General features: G+C 46.1%; 1 protein-coding gene across 4 annotated transcripts in view; it reads left to right on the top strand.

Annotated features, from left to right (window-relative positions):
- The first annotated feature begins 448 nt into the window (after positions 1–448).
- The window catches only part of ZEB2 (zinc finger E-box binding homeobox 2), a 132,941-nt gene continuing 117,245 nt past the window's right edge, over positions 449–16,144 (top strand). For 2 of the 4 annotated variants that reach the window (XM_039222117.1, XM_039222120.1), the window contains exons 1-2: positions 449–518; positions 3,112–3,253. In XM_039222117.1, coding sequence (XP_039078048.1) covers positions 3,181–3,253 — 73 coding nt within the window. In that variant the 5' untranslated portion in view covers positions 449–518; positions 3,112–3,180. Of the gene's footprint in view, positions 519–2,075; positions 2,213–2,893; positions 2,915–3,111; positions 3,254–16,144 lie in introns of those variants that run through there. The other 2 variants (XM_039222118.1, XM_039222119.1) reach the window with 2 other exon arrangements.

The following is a 16,144-nucleotide window of genomic DNA, read 5'->3' on the forward strand; positions in this document are numbered from 1 at the left end:
GGGGGGGGGGGGAGAAGGGAGGGAGGGAGGCGAGAGGGAGGGAGAGAGGAAGGGAGGGAGGTGGAATTTCATTTCTTCCACTAAAGCGTTTGCGGAGACTTCAAGGTATAATCTATCCCAGATCCTTTCCCAGAGAGAAACTTGGCGATCACGTTTTCACATGATGCTCACGCTCAGGGCGCTTCAATTATCCCTCCCCACAAAGATAGGTGGCGCGTGTTTCAGGGTCTCTCCTCTCTCTCCTACAGAAAAGAAAAAGAAAAAAATGTCATTAGAAGAGGCGTAACACGTCAGTCCGTCCCCAGGTTTGTGTTTCCTGGAGTGGCCGAAAGAGATCAGTTCTAACCTGCTCCGCAGGAATAACGGTCCTGCCTCCCGAACACTCTTGGCGAGGTTTTGTACAGTTTGCTCCGGGAGCTGTTTCTTCGCTTCCACCTTTTTCTCCCCCACACTTCGCGGCTTCTTCATGCTTTTTCTTCTCACCATTTCTGGCCAAAACTACAAACAAGACTTCGCAGGTAGGTTTTTTTCCCCTTTTCTCTCATTTTATTCCTTTTTGGTATGGTCACCCCCCACCCTCCTTTTATGATTTTTCTCCTTTTAAGTGGGGATGTGAGTCTGAAGTGAGAAGGAGTGTCTCTGGGCAGGAATTTCAGGTGGGTTTAGCTCCTTTATGGCAAGCTTTTCCCAAGAGTGACTTCTTCGATTTCTCCGGCACTCCGGCACCCTCTCCTTCCTTTTCTCTTCTTTTTTCCTCCCCTAAATAATTTGCCCTGTACCTGTCCATTCAGGTAACCAAAGGTGCCTTTTGCTACCCAGCCTAGGAAAAGTTTTATTGAGAACTATATGGTGGAATGAAAACTCTTCAAGGGGAGAGATTCTGCTCTATTTTTGCATCTAGTGCCAGTTCATTGTATTCAGCAATTAAAACTTGGCAGATATGTGTTAATAACTACAAAACTTAATCGATACAAACCTACCAAATTCAGGGGCCAGTCTTTCTCTTAGACATGGCAGTGCAACCTCTCCCACCGGAGAAGGCTGTTTTCTAAGCAGAAAGTTGCCTGTTTTTGTCTGCTTAGCGAGTTTCATTTCTTTATTTTATTCTTTGTGTGTGTATGTATGTGAAGTAACACCTCACTTCTGTGATGATAAATAAAGAAGTGAAAGTCCTCATGGAACTTGAGTCGTTTACCAAAGTGTGTGTGTGTGGGGGGGTCACTACAGCTGGGAAGAAAGCTGCTGTCAGGATATCAGAGTTTTAAAATTAAGGATAACTTTTGAAATTGTATTTTAAATGGCAAAGCAACACAGACATGGATTTCACAGGAGACACATGCACACACGTATCCCATTCCATACTTTGGCACTGAAAAGTCGAGAGAGATAACAGGAGTTCTCAGGAACAGTGATGAGCCCGGCTAACATGAATGTGTTGATCTCCCCCTACTTATGTATTTTACATGCTCCCCCTATAATGATGAAGGCAAGATTACTAAGTCCAGAGTTAGAATAACAGGCAAAGATAAAGTTTACAGCACAAATGCCCTCTCTCTCTCTCTGTCTCTCTATCTCTCTCTCTCTCTCTCTCTCTCTCACACACACACACACACACACACACACACACACAAGCTCATAAAACTAGCAGCTTACTTTATTAAACATGTATTTATATGCAATCGTGTGTAAGTCCCAGCATGAATACAGACAGGCCAGCTGTTTCATCCCAGACACTTGTGTGACCGTTTCCTTATTTCAGGATTTTCCCCAACAATTTCTAATCAATAGAACGCCAAGAAATGACAAAATGTGTCAAACATAAAAGTCACTCCCTATGCCTAGGTTAAATTCAAGGTGCTTTCTAAATCACCCACTTCCCCTTCTTTCTGCCCCCCTCCCCTCTCAGCAAATGTGTGGAAACTGATACTCACTTTCCAGGTTTTCTGCAAAGCTTCTAGCACAGGAGACAATAGGTGCGGGGCGTGGGGACTGAGTGTGCTCGGCAGAGAAAGGGTTAATGGCCCTTGTGTTACAGTTTGCATCTGTTACATCTTTTATAGCCCCTGTTTAAACTAATCCTCGAGGCACAGCATCTTCCCAACCTCCACCGAGTTTCGGGATTCTCCTCCTCTCCTGCCTGCCTCCGAGGTTCCCCTTCTCCAAGTTTTGACAGTTTCAGCTGAAAAAATGCAGCGCCTCTCTCGATTTTTAGGTACAAAAGTTTCGAAGCCAGAAAGGATACGATCATTTAGTAGAGCTTAAAAGTATTGCCGTAGCGGTTGGACTTTCTCTTTCCTTTCTTGAGGGGATAAAAAAAAAAAAAATTCTACTGGAACTATTTAAGGGAACCAGTGTGGGGGAGCATGTGTGTGAATGAGGTGGGGGAAAATACTTAAGTAAATATTGTCAAAGTGGCGGGGGGGGGGAAGAAGTGGGGGGGGGTGGGAAGCGACAGTGTCCAAAGAGGCTTATAATTATACTTCTTATTTCGGCGTGAAACGGGAAATCTTAATTTGGGGGCGGGGGACCGGGGGGAGGCAGAGACAGTGCCTCGATAAACTCCAAAAGGGGAGGGGAGGGGGCGCGGGGCGAGTGGGCTTCCTATAATTACTATTATCAATTTGCCCGAGTGTGCTTCATCCGGGGGCTGCTTCGCGTTGTTTGTTTGTTTGTTTCCTCTGGGGAGTGGGGGTGGGGGGTGAGACAAGATGAGAGCGAAAGAAAGCCTCGCCTCACCCCAAGTTCCCGAGCCGGGCTGCGGACTTTTCCGAGGAAAGGGTCCGCCTCGCCCTGAGTCAGGCAGCCTTACTGTACCGCCGTGTGTGCATTCCCTCATACGGTCAGGAGTTATGACTCATTTTGAAGATGTAATTCTTGTCTCTCTGATCCCCTCGCGGGTGCAACACACCAAACAGTAACAAACACAAAGCGCCTCGGGGCCAAGTCTGGGGGTGGGGGGCGGGGAGGGGGCCGCCGAAGTTTCGCTTTGGCGTTGGGGGGGGGGGCGCGGATGGGTGCTCGCCGGGGCCCTGGCCCGGCTCCCCGGGGCGGCCCGCGCGCGTTTCAATGGGCGCGGGCGATGCCCACATTGTCGCTGTGTTTGGTTGCTAGATCGAGCCTGCGTGCTGCCGAAGCAGGGCGCCGAGTCCATGCGAACTGCCATCTGATCCGCTCTTATCAATGAAGCAGCCGATCATGGCGGATGGCCCCCGGTGCAAGAGGCGCAAACAAGCCAATCCCAGGAGAAAAAACGGTAAGAAGCGGCCCGAACCAAACTTTTCCGGGCCGCTCGCGGCCGGAGACCCGGGAGAAGGCAGGGGAGAGGGAACGGGAGCCGAGGCGGCGGCGGCGGCGGCGCCCGGGGCTCGCGGGCGAGCCTCTCTCCGCGGCCGGCGCCGGAGCCCGGCGCGCGCGGCGGCTGCGCCCGGGGAGTTGGGGAAGTGCCGGGCAAAGTGAGCGGGGGGCGCCGGGGGGCTCCGCGGGCCGGGGTCCGGCGGGGGCCCCGCGCCCCCACCCCCGCCGCCCCCCGGCGCCCCCGCCCCCGCCCTCCCCGCTGCCTCCGCCTCTCGCTCCGCTGGCGCCCGGTCCGCCGGGTCCCCGGCCGGGCTGCGGAGCGTCCGGCGAGGGCAGGGCGGGGGCCCCGGGCGCCGGGTCGCGCCGGATCCCGGGGCGGGGGGCGGGGGGGGGGCAGACGCGCGGCGAAGGCGGGAGAGGGGGCCTGGGGCTGCGCCTCCGCGAGGCTGAAAGTTTCTTGCCGGAGTCTCGCGGCCGCCTCCCCGTTCGCCAAGTAACGGTCCGCGGGCAGCGGGGCCCGGCCGGGCGCGCCCGGACCTCGGGTGGGAGGGAGCCCGCCGGCCCTGCGCGGGGTCCCGCGGGGTCCGGCGGGCGCGGGGGTGGGGGGGCCCCTCTCCGGCGGGCTCTGGCCCCGCGCCGGGGACTGGCGGAGTCCAGGAGAGCCGGGAGACTTTGCTGGGCAGTTTCTACACGGTGTGGAGGAGCCCGTTATCCACGCTGAGTCAGGAAGGAGGAAGGAGATGGGGGTGCGAGGGGGACACACACACCAGAGACGGGAGGTTACAGAGGTGGCTGGTAATAAAGTCCGCCTCGGAGAAAGGCAGAGAAGGGTTGAAGAGAAGGAGGGAGGGAGGGAGGGCGGGAGGGAGAGAGAGAGAGAGAGAGATCGACCCCCTAGGTATTACCCCCAAACAAAATCGTGGGAATAAAAGAGAAAAGTGATTGGCAAGAGCGCAGAAGGCGCCTGGGGGAGGGGAGAGAGCTGGGGACCAGAGAGGGTGCCGGGGGGGAGCTGACAGAGGATACTGAGTTTGAAAAGAAAAACCAACCCCCCAAAACAAACAAGCGAACTAGCGCCAGCTCACACTGGGAAAGGAAACTTCTCGCTCCCCTCGATCTCAGCTTTATCACCCGGCGCGGGGCCGCGTTGACGCTCCGGAGCCGGACGTGGGGACGCGGCGCCGGCCCGGCCTCCGGCCTCCCGCAAACCCAGCCCGCACGTCGCGGGGACCGCCCGGCCCACTTGGAGCAACTTTCCTCTAGAGAGGACCGTTGTGCGCGCCCCGGCCTGCCCGGAGCTGCGCGGCGCGGGAGGGGGCGGCTGGGGGCGCGGTGCGGGGCGCCGGAGGGAGCGAAGACACAAAGAGAGAATTTGGATTAGAGAAAAATGATGCTTCTCTCCGTCTCTGCCTTTCTAGGTTTTGTGTGTGTGTGTGTGTGTGTGTGTGTGTGTGTGTGTGTGTGTGTGTATCTTGTTGTGGTGGAGGTGTCGAGCCATATGGGGGAGTGATAGAGGAATTTTAGTCAGAAACTGTTCGTTACGTTATCCTGCCTTTTCCCTTTGTGCTGCCTTTGATCTATTTGCTTGGCTTAGTATTACAAAAAAAAAAAAAAAAAAAAAAACAAGTACAATAATATATTCTGAGCTGCTTCCCCAAGATCCAGTTCAGGCTGCCTGTTTTTAAGTCAGTCTCTTCTCTCTCTGTCTGTCTCTCTGTCTGTCTCTCTCTCTCTGTGTGTCTGTGTCTCTCTCTCTGTCTCTCTCAATTTAATTTTTTTTTCTTCATTCTGGTATCTGGCATTATTTAAGGTGATCCTTACACAGGAGACCTCCCCTTCCCCATCTCTGGGTAATTTAGTAGACACTAAAATTATACCTAATGTCCCCCTCTCCTCTCTTGTGTTTCCTCTGTTCTTTTTATTAAATGTTGGTTATTGATTTTCTAAAATCAATGTCTGTTGTGGGGCTTCCCCCCCCCCCCTTACAAGTATCTAAAGCACGGTGCTGATCAACTGGATAACAAAAGCTTTGTGTCAAGGAGGCTTTTTTTTCTTATGTTAAACAGTCATTTTTTTTTTTTTCTGAGAGAAAAGAGAATGAGATATAAAGCAAGGTTCCCAGAAGTGTTCTTTTGCAGAAGAGACTATTTAGAATGTTTGTTTCTGCTTTCCTGCCTCCTCCCACCCCCTTCGGGATTTTGCCACCGTTGACCAGCCTGGACCCCGGCGGTGAGGTCAGGCAGGAGCCCAGGTCTGGGGAAACAGAGGGCTCCAGGCTTCCTGCGAACCCTGAGGGGTGGGGGTTGGCAGAGAGGAAGGCCTGCGGGAGGCTTTGCAGGTGAAACAGAGTGCCAGGGAGGTGCTCAGCCGTGGACACTGCCACCATTTCCCTCCGCCCAGCCACTAACTTGGGCGAAGCCTCAGCACTCTGAAATGGAAAGTTGAATTGCAAATTTTGAGGCATTTATCTCAGACCTTGCATACTTACCAGCAAGCCTGTCCATTGCTTACAGCTTCTCTAACTTTTACGACCTGTCTCTTTTTCCAAATAATCTGTGAAAAACATGCTGTGAATTGGTTACTTGTCAGTGTTTTTCTTTGGGTTTAATCTGACGGAGCCATGCCCTGATTTAGAGAAGCAGGTAGAAGAGTTTTCTTTCCCCCTTTTCATTTTCTTTCTCATCAAGCACATATCCAATGCCTTTCCCTTTGGGAATTGCCAGGATTTATCTGAACTGAGTGGGTTTTTTCTTCTTTCCTGGATTCATGGAAAAGATGTCACTTTTGAGCTTGTGTCTTTGCTGATAACACTAAATATGATGATGCTTATCAAAATCATATAGAAATTCCTGGAAAGGAATAATGGCAATACTAATCACAGAAGTAAGAAGCTGCAAGGAAAAGAAAAAGATGGTCATCCAGGAAACTAGAATGGCACTTTATATAATTTTAATGAAGTCAACAATGTATATATACAGGGAGGCGACAAGAAGAAGAAACATATAAAGTACTTGCGTGTGTGTGTGTGTGTGTGTGTGTGTGTGTGTGTGTTTGAAAGACTGGTCAAGAGCATGAGTTAGAAGATGATGCTGTACACAATTATTAAAAAGCAAAGGAGAAGGAGGCAGTTTGAGGGTCATAAACGTGCAAAGACAGAAACAAGAATCTAAAATCCAGCCTTCAAGATTCTTAGGCCAGCAAGATGCTTGGCAAAGACAGTGCCAGGGCCAAGTTAATCCATAGCTGACAGTCTCCTTTTCCCCACATGGAAAGGATGAAATCTCTTCCCAGAAAATAAGATGTGCAGGAGGAAAGGGGGAGAGGGGTGAGGGGGAAGGAGGCAAAAAGCGAGTTGCCGGCAGACAAGAATGTGTGTCGGTTTCAAGAAAGTTCAGTCAGATGATCTTCAGTCGCCTGACTCACTTTGTAACACTTTCACTGAAGCTGGAGAGGAGGGGGGAAACCCAGCCCCCCTTTTCCATTCCCCTGATTATACCCCACTATCTCCACACAGCCTTGGAGTCAGAAATGAGCCCTTGGAGCGGGAGATGCCCGGCTGTTGCCTGCCTCTGGCGCGGCCCGGTTGTAACTTGCAAAGTTTGTCGCTTTAGCCCCTGATTTGGGGCTCCGGGCTCCGGGGGATGGTCCGGCTTCCCTCCTGCCTCCTGCGGAGCCTGGGAAGATGGGCAGCCTCCCCAGCCCACTGCCTTCCAGCATCAGCCTCTGAGAAATCGCACATATACATGCAGGTTGTGACCAAAATAACATCCGGAAAGTGGTTGTTTCAGAAAAGGGAATGAAGCTGTCTTTTAAGTGGAAACCGAATTAGGAGTGGAGGGGAAAAGGAAATGGAAGGAAGAAGGAAAGAAAGAAAAGTTGAATTTGATTTGTCTTCAAACTTTTAGCTAAAGGGTTGGGGATTACATGGGGTGGGGGGGGGAGTGGGGGAGATTTTTACAAATGCCTCTGGTCTCTGATTTCCAGTGGTAAAGACAAGGGATAAAGTTGGATGTTTTCAGGGCTTTGGACCCTAGGGGGGAGGCAATCAGATGAGCAGAAATGATTATCCTTTTTTAAGATAAGCCCTCTCTCCTTACCACTTCCTTAAAGGGAGTGGAGGCGCTGGTGGTGATGCTCAGAGGCAGCGGAGGACAGAGAAGTTGCTTCCGTTTCAGGGATGCTTAAATAACAAGGACAAGAAATGCATTGAGCTCCTTCTGTAGGATGTGGCTCCCGTCTCTCCTCTCCGAGAGGTGTGAGAGGTGAAGCTGGGATGGGGCTGCCCGGAGTCAGAGCCCCTTAGTACACACTGAGGCAGGGAAGTTTCCCTCGGATTTCAGTCACTGCCAACTTGGTTTTATCTTTGCAAATGGGGAGATGTGTGGCAAGTAGCTTGCTTCACAGAGTCGATGAGGTTGTAGGGAGACCATTTTGCTGATTCTCAAAGCACGTCAAGGTAGTTGGTGTGGCAGGTACCAGTTCTGAGGGCACTCCAGAGATAGCCATCTCCATCCTTTCCTCTCCGTGGAGATCTCCGTGCAAGTTTCGTCACGCTGCACACACAGAAGACTGGGGGCTATGGATCTAGACTGATCTATTTGTTTTATTTCGGTTTGGGAAAAAAGTCCATTGGGGCAGAAACATGCCTTCTTTCGTAGCAGAGCCACTGGCCTGCTGGCACCCACAGCGTGACGCTCCACCAGGGGTAAGGGCGGGCTGAGGATTTTAAACTTTGCATTGTTCCTCTGTTGCCAAATAAAAATAAATTCATGTCTTTAAGCATTTATTTCCGAATATAATTTGAATAAAGCCAAGATTAAAGTTCCCCTGCCAAACTGCTATGTCACATGTATGTGATGCTTCCTTCCTTGCCGGCTTAATTTGCTCCAAGTAAAGAAAATTCCAGGAGGTTCTTGAAGCCCCTAATGCCGTGTGAAGGATATTTCCTGGGGAAAATGTATGTCTACCCTGAAGGTAGGGAAGGACGGTGTGGCTAGCTCTCTGGCAGTGCGGCGTTTATTCTAAGATGTGGGAGATTCTTTTCCCTACAACAGTTTTTGTCATCTGCATTCTTCCAAGGCTTTTAAGGTGCATTTTTTTCTGTGTGAAAGGGAACTCTTTGTCCTTCTCCTCTCCAGCACCGTGGCTTCCCAAGGTAGACACTATTTTGTGCCTGTCACAGAGAGAGGGAGTGCAGGTTTGCAATGCTCACAGACAATTGATTGTCTGCCCTAATGTGTTTCATTTACATGTTTATAACGTCAATGGTGCTGGGGTGCCCACTGTACCATTCATTCCCGCATTCCCACAAGGGGGCAATTGTCTGAATGGCCAAGTCAGACACCTTTTTGATTGCTCTTTGGTTGTCTTTTTAGAGCAAAGAGATAAAGGAGGAAAATCTGTGATGCAGAAACACTAGTTGAAAATATACAGAATTAAATGTCACCACAAAAGCAGATGTTCACATAAGCCCAAATATGCTTTTTAGCCAAGATGTGAAGGTTGAAAAAAAATAATTCAGAGCAGAGGGAAGGATGATTTAAAACCAATAAATATAGTCCTCTTCCCCCCTCCCAATTTCTTTTCTTTCTTTAGCAATCAGAAGATAAAATGTGATTTTCCTTCTCGTTTTTAAGCCTTGAAACATCTAGGCACCTCCCTATTATTTGTATGTTTGCTGTGATTTGTGAATTTTGTGTATATTTACACAGCTCTGTTTATACCAACAGCATCAGCTTACCACTTGGAAAATCTATTGAATGACTCTTTGGGTTGTGGGGAGTGTAAACTTTTAAAAAGTAAGATCCAAGTATTTCATGAAGCATTTTTTTTAAAAGAAAAAAAAAAGGAAAGCAGTAATAATCAGAAGACTCTATGGAAGTCTTTGCCTTAATAGCTATGTGCCAAATACTTTTATCTTGGGTGACAGTCCTTTCGGAGTGAAAACTCTCAGGGGAAGTGTAACTAGTAGTTACAAAGTAAATAAAGAATTTCGTTTTAAGGTGTTCTGTATTGTTTTTATACTGTGTGTACGCTTGCGTGTGCTCGTGTGTGCGTGTGTTGTCTTGTGTTTCCTCTGAGAAAAGTGAGAGGAAAAGCCATCCATGTGTGTGTGTTTGGCTTTTCTCTTCATTCAGTTCTTCCCTACATATGCATATATGTATCACACATGAATACATCTGCTTAAAAAAGAAAGATTTCACAGTACAGATGGTGCCTTGCTGGTTTATTAAGGTAATACAGTTATTAGAAGTTGGTCTAGTTTCGCGTGTGGTCCATGAGGAGAGAAAATACTAACTCTTGTGTCATCTGGTAGGAGGTAAATAGGGTGGGGAAACTTTTATCATTTTGTAGTAAATTAGGGAGAAAAAAATCGCTAGTCTGTGAAAAGATTTCTGCCTCTCCGGGAAGACATGCACAGTAGCTGCACCGTTAGCTGAACCCCTGACACGGCGGTCTTTTGAATGCCTTAGGTATGATTTCACTTTCGCTCACATCAATGCTGACCTGAATGCCTTTCATATCTGATCCGCTGTGTCTCTCCCAGTAAACATCCCCTGAGGGGAGAACAAAGAAAGGAGCTCTTCTTCTTCTTAATCACAATTCAGCCCTTTCACCGCCGGCAGGCTCCATTTGCATTCTGCCACAGAAAGCCAAGATGAAAAGAAAGAGAGAGAGAGAGAGAAGAGAGGAGAGAGAGAGAGAGAGGCAGAGGGTAGTAGCTGAGTAAAATAACTTAGGTGTTTGTGGCTGTTTGTTGGGCTTTCCCTGGTTACCAGCCTTATATAGTTGATGCTTGACCAGGCCTTGTCCCTCCTGACAGGCATATAGTGTTACAAGATGGCATGTCTGTACTATTCATGGCCACCCGCTCAACACTTGAGGTAAAAAGTGTCAGAGAGGGATCAAATTCTCCCTCAGAAGCCTGTTAGACTTGGGGTCAGGTGTGTGGACTTCCCACTCTTGAGTGCTGCCTACTATTTGGCTTTACTTATTGTTTACCATCAGAACAGGGAGGTGAGGGCACTGGGGGGGGGGGGCACGGCGCGGGGGCTGCAGCTGGAGACTGCTCTGGAGGAGAGAAGGGATAAAGTCCCCCAAGGCCCTGCTCTGGTTTCAAGGATGGGTGTCTGGCCCGGAGGAAAAGGGAGAAGTGCTTACACCCAGCCTGAACACACTGATAAATCTTCAGGAAAACTGGAAAAGACTTTCCCATTTTTTCCCCTGACTTTTTATGATAATTCATATTTTCAAATGAAAGGGGAAAAAAGCCAAGAAAGAAACTCTTAAATGAGCCAAAAAGGAAAAAAAAAATTCTCTGAAAAGAATTTTAGGGGGAAAAGTTGTTCTATTTTAAAAAGCTTTGAGGGCTGTAAAGTGCCACGTTTTTCACACCTTCTTCATACTTTTTTTTCAGATTTTTTTAGTATGTTTAACATTTGTGAGATGACAGCCTTTTTGTATCTCAAACTGGATGCTTCAAGATTTGTAGGGAGGGGTTGGTGGTATTCACGTTCTCCTGAGAGAGAAAGTTTATGCCTCAAGGGCTCCTTCTTACTGCGAACTGTTTAAACCCTCGCAGGCGGACCTGTCAGGTTTTACTGTGTTATTTGCCTCCATTTTCAACATGCAAAAGTAACATGCAGTTAATGGTATCAGAATGAGACTACAGCAAGAGGAGAAAGCTCTCGTGACAACTTTTCAGCTACATTATCTTGCTCCTAAACTGTCTTCCCTTTTTTTTTCTTTCTGAAACGAGTTTTAGATACCAACAGTTTTTTCAACAAATAGATTAAGTACATAATGCATGTGCGCGCGCACACGGGCACACGCACTCACACGCACGCGCGCACACACACACACACACACAAGTTTAGAAGTGGAATCGCTTCGAACACCACAGTGAATAATTGGAAATGGGGGCTTTTCTGATAGCCAGGGTGCGGATTTCACTTATAAGAGCAAAACTAGCGGAGATATTAGAAGTTGTACAGGAACATGTGACACAGATTTCTGATTTTTCCCCCCTTTTCCCAGAAGATTTACAGAACTTACAAAAAGAGATTATCCTTACACCTTCCACCCCTCCTATCCACCCCCATGACCCAAGCAATGAAGGATTTAGGCAGATTTACTTCAGTAAACACCTTTGGACACTTGGGGGGAAAGTGGGAGTCTGTTTGCAAAAGGAGGCTTTTGTTAAGTGAGGTACCGGGATAATGCTTTACCAGGCAGCTGTGATATTAACCTACCCAGCAATGCGGGAACCCTCCTTAACTCTTTGAGTGCCTGGCCCCTTGCACTCAGCAGATAAAATCCTGACTCTCCAAAGACACTAAGGATTCTGGTTCTAGCAGTTTATTATTCAGACAAGTCTTGTAGACATGAAAACTGTTCAAGCTTTTAAAACAATGTGGTTTAATTAGATGAGGTGGACTTACATTGCTCATAAGCCCTCCAAATGGTGGTTTATAATTGGCAAGAAAAAAAAAAGGAATCAAGGCAGCACATTAAAAATTCCAGGAAATATCTTTAGAAAAGCTATTTTCATTTCCAGCTTTTAAAATATTAGACTATGGTAGCTAGAGGGAATGAAGCAGCTGGGGCCTCTCTCCTCCCTATAAAAGACACCAGAAGTTTGTGATGAAGAAAGGGGCTTCAGCTCAAAAAGCTGTAAGAGGCCGGTTGGGACAGTGACATTATCGCAGCCCTCGCATCTTCTCTAGGGGGGAAGTGTTGCCTATCTTTCGGAGCCTGGAAGGTCATGTGAACCTCAGAGTCAGGGCCTCAGGCCAGCTGTTACCAACGTGAGACTTGCCAAAGCCAGCAGAGAGGCATTTCTAAGAGGAAGGAGTTAATGGTTATTTTTTGCTGGGCACAAGAATAACTTTACAGGTGTTGCATTTGGGCTTAAATAAGATTGCCTTATTTAGTTTCGAAAAAGAGTGTAGGTGTCAACGTTCAAGCAGCCACAAATGTGTGAGAAAGTAAAGGGTATGAGACATGACAGGATTAAAGGTGTTTGCTATGTTGTTACACCGTGTGTCAGGCTGCAAGCTCCCTTTGTCACAGCCTCCTGGTGATTTGACAGCGCAGATCTACTTCCCTTCTAGGTGAGACAGCATTTTTTAACTGGAGTTATAAATATGGTACGCCCTTCGAGTTGCACCCTGCCTCCCAGACCCACGGATCCTATTTGAAGGCATCTTGCCCTCAGACACAATGAACAAATGCTGTATACAGGGGGCTGTGTGCTCGGGGGCCCGGGCATAGCCAGCATCACAGTAGCTGGCATTGACTGTTGTTTGGCAAGAAGGTCCTTTGCCAAATCATCCAATAATTAAGTTTTATGTTATTTGTATGAACGACCAAGCATGCAGTATTCCTTTTCAAATCAAAGGGAGGCTTAAAATTACTTTCTGAACACTTTCAGACCATGGTCAGGTCACAGTTTGGGGGCTGAATTAAAATGATCTCATTCATGATCTAATTGAGGTTGGCAAAACCTTAACAGTAGCAGGAGTACATAAATATAAATCAAAGACCAAAATTTAGCAAATCATATCATTTGCTAGAAATCTGCTCATGAATTATTCCCCGATTGCCAACCCAGAAGTTAAACTTTGTCTCCCCTCAGCAACAGTATCTGTGCATATTTTGTTCAGGCTCCTGACAGGAAAGTTAGAGGAGCTGAAAAGAGAAGGAAGATGGTCAGTGACTCATCTGACAGTGTGCGTTTGTGACCCATGAACTTTTGGTAGCTAATAAAACCAGGTGCATTACAGTGGACGCCGCAGTTTTGGTTAGAAATTAATATGGGCTCTTCCGAAAACCAGACTTAGGAAAAGCAGGCTTCAGGGACACGTAAGGGATGTAAGGGGAGCAAACATTTCAAGAAGGATCCGATTGAACTTTGCTTTCATTTTTCAGTGGAGGAATGTAATCATCATAATGATTTATGATTTTTTTTTTTTTTTACAAACTTAGTTCTATTAGTAAGCTGAGTTCAGGGGCTGAGATTTGAAGTAACTGTTAGATTGAAAAGACGATACTGAAGCGCCAGTGTACATATTTAAGTTACCTTTCCTTTAAAAAAAGAAACAAAACAAAACACTATGGTACAAGTAAGATCCTAGATCACTTTTCCTGTAATCCATGGGATTAAATGTCATGTTCTCTTGTATATAATCTGTTTGCACTTATTCTTCATTTTTCTGGGTTGCCGTGTGTTATTTCAACCTAAACCCACACACACTCTGCTTCAAGCTGGAGGAGACCTAATTCTGAACTTGAATGTTTGGAAATTAAAATTTTAAATACCGCCTAAGTGAAGATATTCTTTCAAGCAAATGACAAATGCAGAACTGGTCAGTTTAGCTAAGTTTATTTATCACAAGAGCAAATATATGAAGGTGTATTTTTAAGTCACAGCAATAAGGTGGAAACATTTTGAAATAATCTCAGGCGATAGAGGTCAATGAGTGCACTCTTTTAGGAACAGGTCATTGTCATTAATGATTTCGCATGACAAAAAGTCAAAACATACTCTACATTAAAAAAAATGTACTGGATTCTTCTCCAATAGTTAGGTTGTTAACATGACAATATGGTGATTTTTGTTCTTTGTATCATTTCATATTTCTTTTTATAATCAACTCTAGGAAAGAAAGGTACTCCTGACAAGGTGATAGACACTCCCTCCTATAAATAAGCAATCAATAATAGATCAACAGAGGAAGATATCATGCTATTTAAGATCTGAGATTTTTTTCTCTACCTTAAACAGAGGAGTAAATTTCAAGGAATTCGGTGTCCACGTGACCTGTAATGTAATGTACAGACTTCACTCTTTTTTAGCTAAATTATATCTATATTGTCTTATATATCTGAGTAACTGTAATCAAAGAAACTTTGCAATTTGCCTATTCTTGGAAGTACCTAAGTTTCTATTTTAGACACAAAGCACATCAATGGAAGTGTTTCACATCATGAGATTTCTCAGTTTTAAGAGGTGAGGTTTATATATAAAGAACTCAGTAAGCTGTGTTTTCATAATAAATAGACCCATTAAAAGGGGGAAAATCTCTAAACAAAATGGTTGTCCTCTAAAGATTTCCCATCACCTTTGCTCTCCTGATGAGAATTTGAAAACTAAATACAGCCCACATGCACACATTCCACGTGCACCCATACACAAATACACCCTCGAACCCCAGCTCTGAGACTTTTCCTCTCTGACTACAGTCACACAGCTTGTGAATGAAATATATTCATATGAAAATAGTAGAGGTGAAGAATTAACGTAGGCTCCTGTTTGCCAACATTGATTTTAAGAAAGAAAAAGTGTTCCCTATGCTACATGATTCTTACAAAACTTACTCGCACCTATTAATCTAAACTTTAAGAGTATTATTTAGGATAAATTACAAGCTTCGTGCTTTTAAATTGTTCCCCCCCCCAATTTCCTTCAATATTACCAGGCTTAACATGGATTATGCTAACTTGATTGCAAACTATTATGATTTTTAAGACGGCATTCAGGAGTCCTTGAACAAAGATGGTGTTTTAAAGTAGCGTTTATAACATTTAAAAGGAAAAAAAGGGAAGGCATTAAACTACACTGAACACTTAGAAGTGTGTGGAGTTTTATACTTGTGCAGATAAAGTGTGAGGTAGCCTTACCCTGTGAAACCAAGACCACAAATGATATGTGTCAGTAGGCTCTTTGATAGGGCTTCTGGCCACAGTGTTTTTGTGCTGTCAAACTGCTATGTTGAACAAACACCTCCTCTGGGACAAAGTGATAAATGCAGAGACAGGCTGGCTTCAACCAGTCTCAGCAACCTCCTCAACCACACCCCTCACTCCCAGGTCCGCCTCCCCCTCCCACAACCCAGCTACCTCCCCACGGGCTTTGCCCCTCTACCTGAAACTGACATTTCTAGAGAGCTGCCCAGGGTTTCTCAAGGTGTCAGTGGTGAGTAATTATCCATACTTCCCAAATCTTGTGAATCAGGACTCTCAAACTACAGGCAAAGTCTTTTTCTGGCAGGCTTTATCTAGTCTTTTTTAAGTGGAACTGGACCGAGCTTCTAAACTTTTGCCAACTTGAACTTTTTCCACCTTTGCTTAATCATTTGAAAACCACTTGCTTTCCTCTCGTCTTTCCCCCAGTCGCTGGAGTTTTATTTTCTAATGTCCAAGCAGTTACGTTGTGCAACACCAAACAAAATTTTGCCTTAAAAAATCCAAATGCTGTTCCCTCCTACTTTTCACTTTTCAGCATTCTTTTAGGGCTAACACTTCAAATGTATAGCCAACTGATTTTTTTCCTTCTCTCCCTTGGAGCCATTATTCTCTGACTAAAACCTGTTTACTGGTGCCTTTGTGTGTGCTTTTTTTCTTCCCCTGACATTAAATGAATTTCCATCTTCTACTTCTGCAATCTCTAAGAAATAGATAAACCATTATATTTTTTTCCCGGCTCGTATTTTAAAGCGGTGATCCTGACAGCAGGACGATTATTGCACTTTATGTTTTAGTGGATGTTTGCTGTTGCTAGTTACAGCAACACTTATCATAAGACAGCAAGAAAAGAGTAGTCCCTGGTAATTAAAGTAATGAAATATTCATTTACTCTACCTTTTCTGTAGTCTCACAAATTAGGCTGCTACATTTAATGCCTGCACTGCCTCTGTTTTTATTATAATGGCAGCTTTCGCATCTGCAATTAGGACTAATTCTGACAGTTACAATTTCTGAGGGATGGTAAACAGTGAACGAGATGTGCAGCAGAGGTATTACACGTGAAAAGCCCTTGTCTCTTTAACCTTGTTGTTTTTTTTCTCTC

The sequence above is a fragment of the Hyaena hyaena genome, unplaced genomic scaffold, assembly GCF_003009895.1.
Source record: "Hyaena hyaena isolate Hyena2069 unplaced genomic scaffold, ASM300989v1 scaffold_1055, whole genome shotgun sequence".
In the NCBI taxonomy this organism is placed as follows: Eukaryota; Metazoa; Chordata; class Mammalia; order Carnivora; family Hyaenidae; genus Hyaena; species Hyaena hyaena.